This window comes from Myotis nattereri (assembly GCF_964212035.1).
Source record: "Myotis nattereri genome assembly, chromosome: 3".
NCBI classification, from domain to species: domain Eukaryota; kingdom Metazoa; phylum Chordata; class Mammalia; order Chiroptera; family Vespertilionidae; genus Myotis; species Myotis nattereri.
In genome coordinates, this window is record NC_138077.1 from 204,633,913 (window position 1) to 204,647,873 (window position 13,961).

Here is a 13,961-nt window from a genome sequence, read left to right on the forward strand (position 1 = left end):
CGGCCTTCAGGTCTCAGCTTGACCTTTATGGTCCTCAGTAAGCCACGCGTCATTCCTTCCCGACCAACCGACAGCCTGGAGAAGGTGCCCCACCCGCCTAGCTTTGCCCCACCAACCCGAGCTCTCCTATCACAGCGCCCAAGGGGCAGAATTTCCTGGCTCCTTGTCTGTGTCCCCACCACAGCGCCATGAGCTCAGGGACCCTGCTCATCTGGTTCAAGGTTGTCTCCCAGGGCCTAGCACTGGGCCTGGCTCAACGGGTCCTGGTTGAGTGAACCCCCGCACAGCGCTCTGCTGCCCCGGATGGCTGGAAAGGCTCCGTGCGCTCGGTGTGCAGGGACCGGAGCTGCACAGTGAAACTCCAACCATGTCCCTCCTGCCGGCACCTCTGCTCCCCATGCCCCCTGGCTCCTCAGTTCAGAGATGTCCACGCCACACCTGGCTTCCCACCCTGCCACAGCGTGCTGGGGCGTCTGCAGAGCCGCTTCCCAAACACAGTGCATGCTCGTGGGGTGTGAATTTTACTCACCTGAGCATCATTTCAAGGCTTATTGTATGCAATGGAAATCAGACACATGTAGATGGTGGGGTAGAATGTGAAACTCCCATGAATTTTTAAAAAGGCAGCCGTTGCCAAGATGCTGCTGCTGCTAGCTTTTAGCAACATTCCTAGACCCCTCTGCCCTGCTGACTACGTGGGTGCGAGGCCTAGGTTTTCTTCCCTTGTGATGGGGGTGGGGCGGGAAGGGGGCTCCCGGGAAGGCCCCTCTGTGGAGCAGCCGGCGTCTGGGGCACTCACCAGTGGGACGTAGTCGAAGCTCTGGCTCCCCGGCGTTGACTCTGGAGTCTTGGTCAGCGGCTTGCCCAGGAAGCCCCTGGCTGCTTGCGTCAGCAGCCTGGACTTTTTGAGAGTCAGCCTGTGTGGGTGGAGCAGGGAAGAGCGGCCACAGCCACCCGGTGGTGTCCCTGGTCAGCCCACCCCCCGGTGCTCACTCAGCAGCCTCTGAAAGTCAGGCCAGAAGGGATCGGATAGGTGGCTTCCTCCAATCTCCTCATTTGACAGCTGGGAAACTGAGGCTGGGGGTGTGTGTGCATTTTCCCTGAGGCCCTCAGTGAGTGAGTAGCAACCTGGACGGGGGCCAGGCTATTCTTTTTTAGGACGGTCTTTAGCCCAGCGGTCAGCGTGTCTCAGGCTGGCCCTCCCAGGGGGTCGCGTTTGCAGAGAGACCACCCTGTGGGAGACGAACCACAAAGGTGGGATTTCTGCAGTGGGATGCCTGGAGGACAGTGATGTCTCTGGATGGGGCCTTCTTGGCACCGTTTGGATTGTTCATTTTTGTCTGAATGTCAGGCTGGGCCTGCCTTTGGCCTTCCAAGCCAGGGACAGCCCCTGGGAGACAGTGGTGGTAGAGTGTCCCCCAAGGGAAAGCCCACGTACCTGGTTCCAAACAAGGTCTCAGAGGTCTTCAAGGAAGAAGGGGTGTTGGTGGCCAGGCTGTGCTGGGGACCTGGAGGGCCACACAGTGACAGTTGTTGCCTGACAGAGGACCCTGCCCAACCGCTCACTGCCCAGCCGGGGAACCGGAGGCCCAGAGGGGAGCTAGGGGAACGTTAGGCTGCTTTCTGTTTATGACCCAGTTGGTATGGGGAGGAGTGAAATATATCAGCCCATGTGTAAGAAACAGGCCTCCAAGCTGGTGCCCCTTGGCATCTTCTGGAAGGTTCCCTGTTGGGGCAGTGACAGCCTCATATTAAACGCTCTTGTCCCCGGATGGGGACATTGATTTTCCTTCCCTGGCACATTGCTGGAGGAATCGAGGCAGAGTGTGGTGGTGGAATGGTCAGCTAGAAACTGGAAGGCCGGATTCCAGGCCTGGCTTCATCACGGACTTGCTGTGTGACCTTGGGCAAGACATTTTACTTCCCGGAGTCTCACTTTCCTAGCCTTTAAGTTGGGGATATTCCTATTTATCTCGCACAGGGTTGCTTTGAGGAATAAATGAGCCACTGAGGACTGTGTTGGGCTAAGACACTCTCTTGGCCCGAGGATCAACCACGATCACTATCTTCATTAAGGGGAGAGCCGGGTGATGGTCCACATACCCTCAGAAGCAGCGTACTTCTCCCCGCCCGGGGATGTGGCATTGCTGGAGGGCACAGCGGGGTTTTCCTCCACATCTGCAACAGAAGGAAGCCAGTGAGGCCTGAGCCCCCTGGCTCTCCCTTTCTCCTCTCCCACCCCTGCCAGGAGAGTGATCGCTGAATTCACAGAACCTGGGGCTGGGCTGGAGAACAAGGTAAGTGTTCCATCCCTAGTTGGATGGGCCTTTGTCTTTAAGGTACCACCATTGCTCTGCCATAAGAGTCAGGATGCCTGGGTTCCAATCCCAACTCCCCCATTGACTAACTGTGTGACCCTGGCAAAGGGACTGCCTTCATAAGTTTCAATTGCAAATTAGGGATAACAGTGTCGGTCCCACAGTATTATAAGGATTCAGTGAGATACTTGGCTCATAGTAAGTGCTCAATGAAATTCTGAGCTACAGACCCATCAGGGAAGCAGGAGTAGGTCAGGGGCTGAGGGTGGAAGTTGGGGGTTGGGGGGGGGGAAGTGGGCATGAAGCACCAGGTCTATGTCTCATTGAGGAGGGTTTCATGCCAGCACTCTAGGAGGCACCAGAACATGGCTCTGAGCCTCAGTTTCCTCATCTGTAAAATGGGGGTGATAATTATACAGGGTTTGTTCAAAATGTGTAATCAGGGTAGTTATTCTTAGGATCATTATTTCAAGAGATGGAGAGTGATGGGCAATCTATACTAATAAGAGGGTAATATACTAATTAGACCGGATAGACCGGACGTCTTCTGGATGTCCTTCCGGACAAAGCTGCGGCGGCTGCGAGGGCCGAGAGCAGGCGGCTGCGGCGACTGGCAGAGGCAGCAGCAGCGGGGTGGTGGGGGCAGCGCCTTCCCCTGATCGACCCGGTTGCTTCCTGCAGAGGTAGGACATCCCCTGAGGGCTCCCGGACTGTGAGAGGGGGCAGGCCGGGCTGAGGGACCCTACCCCCGACCCCAGTGCACGAATTTTCGTGCACCAGGACTCCAGTATACTATAAAAGAATAAACCAAATTATGGGAAAAGCTTCATGCACAAATATGTTCATCAGAGCCTCTGGTCCCCTATGAGATTGTCAGGAGCTCCATGAGGGCCAAGGAGCTCTGGTTATCACTAGGTGCTCGGGTGGAGTGGGGCAGCATGGGAGTGAACTAGTGACTGAGGCAATCAGGAGGCAAATTAACCTGGTGGTTAAACTCCTGGGTTCTGGGGCCAGACAATGCCTGAGTTTAAGTCTTGGCTCTACCTTATATCAGCTGTGTGATCTTGAGTAAGTCACTTAACCTCTCTGAGACTCAGTTTTCTCATCTCTTAATGGGGACAATAAAATAAACCAACTCAGATGATTATGATGAGCCATGGATAATTGGGACAGTGCCCAGCACACAGGAAACTCTCAGTACGTGTTAGCGATTATCACCCTTGGGGAGGGCAAGTGCTTGGGATAGAGAACAGCCTAGATATAATAGACACTTGGGTCTGAATCAGAGGACAATTGAAAAGAAGGGATTTTCGCCCAGCCGGCGTGGCCAGTGGTTGAACATTGACCTATGAACCAGGAGGTCACACTTTGATTCCAGGTCAGGGCACATGCCTGGGTTGTGGGCTCGATCCCCAGTGTGGGGCGTGCAGGAGGCAGCCGATTGATGATTCTCTCAAGTCATCATTGATGTTTCTATCTCTCTCTGCCTCTCCCTTCCTCTCTGAAATCAATAAAAAAATGTTAAAAAAAAAGAAACAGAAAGGATTTGTGATTTTGATGGAAGTCATGGGCCACCGCTATGGAGAAAGGAAGACATTTCCTCTAGACTGGAGGCTCAGCATGGCTCAGGGGAAGAGCAGGTTCCCAATTTTGGAGGCTCTGATGGAACCAAAGAGTTGGCAGAACTCTTTAATTCTAAAGAGCTCCTCCACCCGCTTACCCACTGTTCCCTTTTTAACCCATCAATGTCCGTGAGAACTTTCTAACCCTCAGGTTAAAATTGAATTATGATCTGGGCATCCTGGCTTGCGGCCAGGTGGGTCCTCCAATGTCCTCCCTGTGCACAGAGCAGATCTTCACTGCACACCCGGGGGCGTGAAAAAAGGGGTTAGGACTGGTGCAGCTGTTAGGATGTCTTTAGAGCAGCCGTTCTCAAACTGTGGGTCGCGATCCCTTTGGCGGTCGAACGACCCTTTCTCAGGGGTCGCCTAAGACCATCCTGCATATCAGATATTGACATTATGATTCATAACAGGGGCAACATTACCGTTATGAAGTAGCAACGAAAATAATTTTATGGTTGGGTCACCACATGAGGAACTGTATTTCAAGGGCCAGAAGATTGAGAACCACTGCTTTAGAGGGACAGAAAGACATGCAGACATTCAGGACACAGAGAGTTGGAGCCTCCTGCGAATAGTGTAAAGTCACAAAAAGGCCAACCACGGATCTTCAAGGACCAAGCTGCAGGCACAACGCAATCAGGTGAAGGCGGGAAGGAGCGAGGCAGATGGTAGGACCCAAACGGTGGACCTGCCTCGTTGCTCTCCACTTTCCCCTATTTATCAGGTTTTCTGGCATTGGATGCCTGGCAGGACTCAGAGGTTGGAGGCAGGGAATAGCCACCGGGGTTGGCGGACCTTCAGAGGGGAGAGGTGAAGGGAAGGTGTGGGCACGCGGGCAGGGGGGGCAGTCTGCTCCTGGCTCCAAGAGGCTCTCCCAGCAACGCTGTGTTAAGGCAGCATGCTTGGGAAATGCTGCACCCCGCTGCCCATCTCAGGCCCCAGAGGGCCCGGGAGACCTGGCCTCACCCTGGTCCTGCAAGGGCCCAAAGTGCAGACTCAGAGTGAGGCCTCCAGGGTCTTGGGCACGAGGATGCCATGACTCAGGAGCTCAGGATCCAGAACCCGCCCCAGGTGGTTCTTACTTAGGTTCTGGAATCTGCCAGGTCCTGCTGCCGAGTCTTCCGTGAACACGGACTGGGACCGACTGAAGCCAGCAGAGCTGCCCCTCCACTGTTGGTTCAGGGCCCGAGAGCTGGCCATCCGCAGCGCAGCACCTGCGTGAGGACAGGAGAAGGGGTCAGGTGGGTGCAATTGTGCCAGTCCTTTGCCCCCTTCCCAAGATGGCAGGAAGGATTCTGGCTTCAGCCTGTCAATTATCCAAAGACAGGGAGGCTTTGTACAAGGCGAGACCATGAGCTTTGGAGCCAGAATGACCTGGGTTTGAACCCCAGCCCATCTTTTAGTAGCTGGATGGGGTGCTAACCATGCTCAACCTCAATGTCCAGATCTGGAAAATGGGGATAATACCAACTTTGCTAGGTACATACTGCTGCCGAGAGAGAATGTTCAGAAAGCAGCAGTGTTTTCTAGTTAGTCTAAAGGCTGGTTTTCTCAAGAACACCCCATTTCCTCTCATTCCCCGTTGGCTGTCTCTGAGACCCAGGTCCCATGCCCCCTGCCACAGGCAGGTCCCTGCAGTCTCAGGGCATCACCAATGGGGGATGGATGGAAGCGAGATGAAGCTACAGCACCCAAGTGTGTTTTGGGGAACCCACTCTATGAGAACACTAGTCTGTAAGTTATTCTTTAAAAAAAAAAAAGAAGAGTTCTATTGGGCAATAAATTTTGAAGAAGCTGCATACTATGGTCCATTCTCTGAGCCTCCTGATGTATATTAACATCCCAGAGGTTCCAAAGGCTCTGCTGTGAAGAAAGCCTTTGCGCTTTATTTAGTTCAGTGTTTCCTGAACTGGTATTTAGTTCAGTTTCTTCCTGAGCTGATATTTCCTGTTCAAAATTTTTCTTAAAAAATTGATTTATAGAGAAAGAGAGGAAGGCCGAGGGAGAAAGAGGGTAAAACATCAACGTGAGAACAAAACCCTACTGGGGATGGAGCCCACAACCTGGGCACGTGCCTGGACTGGGACTCAAACTGGCAACCTTTCGGTGCATGGGATAATGTCCAACCAACGGAGCCACACTGACCAGGGCTGGGATTTCCTATTTTTGTGCTGAATGGCCATTGAGGGATGGGGAACAAGGGCTCTAGTTTCCTGGATCACACTTTGGGAAGTGCTGAGCAGACCTTTGGGGTTGGCGGGATGGTCTCCATACCTCCCAGACTGCGGCTACGGAGGCCAGGAGGATGGTCAGAGACGGGTGGGAGGGCCGGACATCCTGAATAAGCATGCCATTCAGGATGACAAGGCCCAGTGAATAAGCAATGGCCAGTGGAGCAACAGCCTGGCTGCTGGCCAGAGCCCGAACTGAGAACAGTGATGACTCTAAACAAAAGGGTGCAGGGCACAGGAGGAAGGAGGGAAGGCACATTCTGTTTCCAAACACAGTTCTTTCAGGAGGTCTGCTAAAAAAAAAAAAAGACACGACAAAGGACGGGAAAAAGCAATTCAGGAGATGAAAAGAACACGTAGTTCCCAAACAGGTGAACAGCATCTCACCCAAAAACTAAAAACTAAAGAAATTCCCCAGAGAGAGTCTTTCCTCACTCTCAGACTGGCAGGGTTTAGAAAGATGAACAACAGTCAGTGTTGGCGAGGGTGGGCATCGGAATAACTCTTGGGCCTGGGCCAGTTTGGTAACATCCAGCACAGTTTTAAACGGGCAATCTTGATATGCAATCTGACTTCTGAGAGTTCATTAACCCTGAACGGATAACCAGACAGGTGCACAAAGATGTTCTTAGCAGCATCATTTATAATAGTCAAAAAGGAAATAACCTGAAGGTCTAATAATGAGGGGCTGATTCAGTAGGTTTTGAGAAACCTTGAGAGGCAGCTGGAGAGGAGCGGGGTGAGCAGAGATTCTGGAGCCAGATCCCTGGGGTTCAAAGCCTGTCTCTGCCTCTTCCTGCTGTGTGACCCTGGACAAGTTACTTAACCCCCTCTGCCTCTGTTTCCCCATCTTTAAAATGGGGGTAATAGTATCTGCCTTGCAGAGTTGTTCTGAGGACTAAATGATTATATATATATATATATATATATATATATATATATATATATATATATATATCTCCATATATCCATCCATTCCATATCCATATATCCATTCCATCCCTGTCAAATTGACTATTACGATTAGTATTTTTCCGCATCAGGAAACAACGCAGCTGTTAAAATGATGGTAGAGATTCACCTTCCCACCCATATTTCGTAAGGAACAGCACACATTGATATGATCCAATTCATGCAAAATTATGTTTTTTGATTTCTCTGTGGAGATATCCATAGAGAGAAGTCTGGAAGGGTGGCCACCAAGGAGGTAATCAGTACTCATCTCTGGATGACTGTCACTTCTAATCACTTTCATTTATTTTCTGTCTTCCTACATTTTGGAATTTTCTATAGTGAGCACATATCATTGCTCTCATTGGAAAACTTCAGTGAAGTCATGCTTATTTGGTGGGAATAAGGGAGTGGCGTGGTTTCACAGGTTTCTGTGCCTCGTGGTGGCTACACCGTCTGCTTTTGGGGTCTTTATGGTTCTAGGCCAGCGGTTCTCCACCTGTGGGTCGCAACCCCTTTGGCGGTCGAACGACCCTTTCACAGGGGTTGCCTCAGACCATCCTGCATATCAGATATTTACATGACGATTCATAACAGTAGCAACATGACAGTTAGGAAGTAGCAACAAAAATAATTGTATGGTTGGGTCACAACATGAGGAACTGTATTTAAAGGGCCAGAAGGTTGAGAACCACTGGGCCTTTCTGTGTACCCCATCCTGCAGCTCTGCCCCTTAAGGTCCCAGCCACCTCCTCCAGCCCCCGGGGGCTGCCTGGCCACCCCGTGCCTTACCGGAGCTGGGGTAGGCCACCACGGTGGGCAGGTACAGCCTCTGGCTCACGTCCACAGGCACGTAGGCGGTGTACTTGCTGATGATGTTGCAGGCCTTGCTGGTATGCACAGCGTTCACCTGGTAGCGGCGGCTGGACCCTGCGGAGGGAGAAGCTGGGGTCACTGTGGACTCAGAACGTTCTCGCCCACACGGGAGCTCCGGAAGCCAGAGGAAGGCTAGACCAGTGGTCCCATCTTTGGGATGAAATAAGCCCTTCAAATCAAGGGGTTTCCAACTTGCCACTTAAGAACATAACCCCCCGACCCCGCAAGATTGTTATCCCCCACTATCACTTCATACAATAAGGATGTTTTAATGTAAAAGAGGTAAGACATCTAAGACTAAAAAAGACAGTTACTGCCCTTAAATAACTAGTGTTATTAAAGACAACCAAAGCCCTCTGTGTTGTCTGCATTTCCTATTTTCAGTTCGTAGTTGCCTGATGAGACTCTTGCTGCCGGACTTCATAGTATCCTGGCTGAGTGTGGGCCACTGGTCTGGCCCATTGGACAATTCTGCAGGGAAGGTTGGAAACCAGAGAGGGAGAGCGGCAGGCACAGGGTCACCCAGCGAGGTAGTCGTGGATTGAGATCGGGACTTAGTGGTGGTCTGTTCCCAAAGCCCAAGCTCTTTCCACGCAGCAAGTTAGCAGTCTCTGTGGCTTGCCACCTCCAAAAGGCTGTGTGAGTTGCCGAGGACATGCAGAGGGGACACGTTTTGTAAACTGTAAGGTGAAGTGCTCGTGGGGAAAAAATAACATATTATGTAATGTTAAAATAAAAACCAAACAGAGATCAGCTTTGAAAATTCCCTGAGCAGGCAAAACCAGTTTCATTAAACAAACAAAGTTTAATTTAGCTCATTTTGCAAGACTAACGTGACCGGGGACATTTTTTGCTTCTGCCTCTGAGACTTGAACTATTTCCCAAGGTTACTGTAAGGTAACTGCTGAAAATTCCAACTTTATAACCAATCACCATGAAGAATTAACTGTCACTGCTTCCTCACTCTATAAGCTGCTTTATGATAATACTAGAGCCCAGTGCACAAAATTTGTGCACAGGTAGGGTGCCTAGGCCTGGCCAGAGATCAGGGCCGATCTGTGGAGCTACCGGCAGGGCGATTAGGGGGCCCCCGCTGGCACCTGCATTGGCTGGCCTGGGGCCTGTGGGCTGGGGGCAGCTCCTGCATTGAGCATCTGTCCCCTGGTGGTCAGTGTGCATCATAGTGACTGGTTGCTCGACAGGTTGGTCCGCTACTCAGTTGATTTGCATATTAGGCTTTTATTATATAGGATACCCCTGAGCTTCATTCCATGTGTTGGTTTGGGTGCTCTTGATTTGCGAACTGTCTTTTCGGTGTGTGTGCAATAAGTTTTTCCTAATGATGACTTTACAATACAAATAATATAAAATATAAATCATATTATGTAAATAAAGCATACACTATAACAAATAATATAATATTTTCTATTTCTATCTCCATCTGTCTAGTCTTCAAGTGGACTCCATCAGGATCCCAGGACTCACTTTTAAAGAAAAGTTTGTCCCAATTCCTGAGCTAAATGAGCTTCCCCACCACCCTTGTTATACAATCTCTTGTATCCCTATATTTCTTCTGAATAGCACTTAGGGCAAATGCGGGCAGTTAGGAGTGTCTGTACTTATTTGATTAATGCTGGCTCTCCTGCTAGGCTGTGTCAAGCACTGGTAAGGGCAGGGATGCCCCGGTCTCAGCCCCAAGGCTGGCCCCCCGAGGATCTGCGTTCAGAAAGTGGCCTTGCTGAGTGAGTGAGTGAGTGGGCCGAGCAGGTCTAGGGCAGTGGTTCCCAATGTGGGGCACACACCCCACAGGGGGCAGTTTGTTTTGTAAGGGGGGCAATTCGAGAATGAGTGATTAACAGTGAATTTTTTGCATTTCTTATGGCTCTAGGGGCCTCATATACAGTATATAAGTATATATTGTGACATGTTTATGCATTTCAGTTCTCTATTATATGTTTTGAAACTTTATTTGCTATTTTTCATAGCACTTCATATTATTATTTTTTAAACAATTTCTTAGTGATTTCTTCCTCAGTACTTTAACTGTCCTTTCACATTCTCTTATTTTTCTCTTTCATGGATGCCATATTCTTTGGAAGCTTGTTTAGACCAAGTGAATGGCCTTTTAGGCTTCCTCCAGGCGAATAGGAGTTCACTTTTTGAATAATAAGAATCATATGTCATGGGGTGGGGGCATCAGGATTTTAGAGGCGCTTAGGTGGGGCGTGGCCAGAAAAAGGTTGGGAACCGCCGTCTAGTGGGGTCTGTGGGAAGGTAGGTGCGGTCCCAGAGGAGCAGAGTGGGTGGAATAGGGCTGTCCCCACTGTTCTGTCTTAGAGGGCGCTGTGGGGAGAAGGCTGGGAAGTGAGGAGGGGTGGAGGACCAGAAGCAGAGGGCACGGAGGAGGGGGAGGAGAGGACAGATCACCGGTGAGGGTGGGAGGGCTGGAGGAGCCCAGGGCTGGGGGGAGGAGGCAAGGGGATGGGGCAGATACCGGAGGGGATGGAGCCTTGCGCTGCGTGTGTGTGTGTGTGTGTGTGTGTGTGTGTGTGTGTGTGTGTGTGTAGGCACCTGGAAGCAGCGATGCTTTGGGGAGTTGAGCACTGGGCGGTTGGGCGGTGGCAGGTCTGTGGGGAGAAGGGACACGTGTAGCCGGGGGAGGTGGGCGGGGCATGGGGGTGGGGCCAGTGGGCGGGGCATGGGGCGGGGCTTGCGGAGGGGGCGGGGCTCGGAGGCCAGGAGGCGGGCGCAGGCCCTGGCGCTCACCTTGCTCGATCTCGTCCTCGCGCTCCGCCAGCTGCTCGAAGTCGCGGATGATGGCGCGGGCCGCCAGGTGGTGGAAGGTCTCCTTCCAAAGGTCGGCGTCGTGCGCTCTGCTCCGCTCGTGGCCCGGGGGCTCCAGCTCGAAGCTCACCTCCCATTGTAAACGCTGGCTGTCGCGCAGGCCCTTGACCACGGCCTTGCCCACCACGGGGTCTGGGGTGGCTGGCCTGCCGGTGCTGGCCTGCGGCTCCCAGGCCGGGGAGGTCTGGGTCTCCAAGGAGGAGGGCTGATGGACCGGCTCTGTGGGCGGAGGGACGAGAGGACAGTGCTCTGAACTGGGGGACAGAGGGCCAGTCCCGCAGGGGACAGCATCCGTTCCCAGGGCACAAACACCCCTAAACAAACACAGTACAGCACCCCAGCCGCACTCCCAGGGATCTCGAAACTCCTTTCTTAGGACAGGTGGGGTGGCATGGGCTGGTCCCCACCTCCCAGGAAGCCAGGACCTGAGGGGTCCGGTAGGATGGGGTGGGGCACTCCTCGGGGAGAAAGTGCCGCAGGGAGGACGTGCGGTAGGGGACAGGCCTCTCAAAGGCCAGGTTGATTGGGAAAAGAGGGGTTGGTGAGGTCCTCAGGGAGAGAAGGGGCCACAGCAGACTCCTCCCACCCCCAAAGGGCACAGGCATCTGTCCTCTGGGCCTGTCATCTGGAGTCAGGCCATAGCCAAGGAGTCCTCCCTGTTCCCTGTCAGGCCCCGGGCCCTGAGGACACTTACCCTGGTCCCCAGGGCTGAGGCTGTCTGAGGCAGGCTGCAGGCTGTACCCAAGATCCAGCTCCCTCATGGGGCTCCAGGCCTGGGTCTCCTGGTCAGAGGGCACGAAGGGCTGGCAGCCTTGGGGCAGCAGAGAGGGCCTGCGGGCCCCTGGGCCCCGGAGTTTGGGGCCCTGGCACAGGTCCCAGCCGCTGTTCAGGAAGGGCTAGGAGGGCAAGAGGAAGGTGAGGAGGCTGGGCCGTTCCCCTCCACCCCAGCTCCGCCTGTAGCACCCAAGGACAAACCACTTACTCTCCACTACCCATGAGAAATGTCAACATGAATAATCCCAAACCATGGATGAAGTCCAAACCCCGAAGACAATGGAAAATCACATACCATAGATAATCTACACTCACTTATTTTTGCCACAAAGTTTAAAACGTTTGGGTGTGTTTAAAATTAACCCTTCCTTAGGCCTTCTCATAGGTCATGCTTAAAAGGTTTTTCCTACTTAAAAAAAAATTCCTATAGACTTTTTGTGATATTTGTTTGTTTGCTTAAATCTTTGATTCACATGAAATTTATTTTCTTGTAAGGAAATAGGAACCAGCCTTTTCGTTGGTTTTTTGAGTCCTAGCACCTTTTATTGAATACCGTTCCTTTCTGGAGTCTCTAGGGCAGCGGTTCTCAACCTGTGGGTTGCGACCCCTTTGGGGGTCAAACGACCCTTTCACAGGGGTCGCCTAAGACCATCAAAAAACACATATATAATTACATATTGTTTTTGTCAATAATCACTATGCTTTAATTATGTTCAATTTGTAACAATGAAATTGGGGGTCACCACAACATGAGGAACTGTATTAACGGGTCGTGGCATTAGGAAGGTTGAGACCCACTGCTCTAGGGTTTATGAGTTCCCCACCCCTATGCCGACAAAGCTCTCATGCACATTTGGTGTTATTTCTGGGCTTTCTGTTCTGTTTTGTGGACTTAATCTGTCTAAAAGAAAACATCAAAAGGCCAGGGGTAAACTGGGAAATATATGTGCAACATGCATGACAAAGCACATTTTCAAGAAAATGCTCTTAGAAATCACTGCGGGGGGTCGGGGGGAGGAGGGGTGGTGGAGACACACTCGATGAAATAATGGATTAAGGGCCTTTACAGCCAGTTTACAGAAAAAGTATCCAGTAAACCCATGAAAACATGCTCAGCTCTTGAGTGTTGCTCTAAATTAAAATGAATGACAGTCCTGGCCAGGTGGCTTCATTGGTTGGAGCATCATTTAAGGGTTCGCTTCCCAGTCAGGGCACATACCTAGGTTATGGGTTCGATCTCCAGTTGGGGTGCATATGGGGGGTAACGGATCAATGTTTCTCTCTCACATCGATGTTTCTCTCCCTTTCTTAAATCAATAACAATATATCCTCGGGTGAGGATAAAAAAATAAAATGAAATGAATTATGATTTTTCCCATTTTCCAGACTAGAAAATATGTAAATGTCTGATGACACGCAATGTGGTCATGGGGAGACGGGGGTCCCCCATGGACTGTTGGTGGGAGTGCGCAGTGACGTGTACTTGTGGAGAACGATGCAGCCCCGTGCTAGCTGTCAACATTAACAAGGCCCACGCTCCCTGGACCCAGCGATTCCACCTTTAGGAATTGAATCCTGTGGAAATACACAAGGTTGCAAATATCTTTGTACATGTACTGTATCTTTGTTGCAGTATTGTTTGTTAAAAAAAGATTTTGTGAATATCTGGAAACTATCTGGATGTACTTCATTAAGATTGGCAAATACTGGTAAGTTATGGTACGTCCATACAGCACTGCAATAAAACAGGCAGATTCTTAAAAACTAATTTGGGAAGATGTCTAAGAGAAAACATTAAAACATTTGCAACTCTTCTGTATTCTGATTGTGGAAATGGTTACATGACTATTCATTTGTCAGAACTCATGGAGCCATTCACCAAAAAGAGTAATTTACTGTATAAAAAAAGTGAATTAAGAAGATATTAGAGAAGTAATTTAGAGGGAAGTTTGTATATGTGATTATTTAAAACACGTACGTGTGTTGTGTGTGTGTGTGTGTGTGTGTGTGTGTAGTATTTCTGGAAGGAAACACTCAAAACCAAGTAGGTCGGGGTACTTTTCTTTTTACTTTATACTCAACTGAACTGTGTGAGGGTGTGATTTTCACAATCTGAGTATGTAGTATGTTTGTAATTAAAGAATATTAAATTAATTAAAAATGAATTTGTGTCTCTGGCAACGTTTGCATTGCCTGATAGGAGACAGGGCGCAAGAGCACTTACTAGGTGTAACAGAGAGAAAAGGTGTTTCTCAGTCTTTTAGGCCAACAGCTAACTGGATGGTCTTTCTCATCGCTACCAAGTATTTATTGGGAAGGGACTGTACTCCCCATTAGATGGG

The 13,961-nt window shown here is 50.7% G+C and overlaps 1 protein-coding gene across 1 annotated transcript in view; it reads right to left on the reverse strand.

The window, feature by feature from the left end:
- VWA5B1 (von Willebrand factor A domain containing 5B1) overlaps positions 1-13,961 on the reverse strand; it is a gene marked incomplete at its 5' end in the record, with an annotated part of 39,503 nt that overhangs the window by 1,514 nt on the left and 24,028 nt on the right. The window contains 7 exons of the mRNA XM_081086693.1: positions 800-917; positions 1,439-1,508; positions 2,104-2,178; positions 5,026-5,157; positions 7,918-8,055; positions 10,768-11,064; positions 11,540-11,741. Coding sequence (XP_080942819.1) covers positions 800-917; positions 1,439-1,508; positions 2,104-2,178; positions 5,026-5,157; positions 7,918-8,055; positions 10,768-11,064; positions 11,540-11,741 — 1,032 coding nt within the window. The remainder of the gene's footprint in view (positions 1-799; positions 918-1,438; positions 1,509-2,103; positions 2,179-5,025; positions 5,158-7,917; positions 8,056-10,767; positions 11,065-11,539; positions 11,742-13,961) is intronic.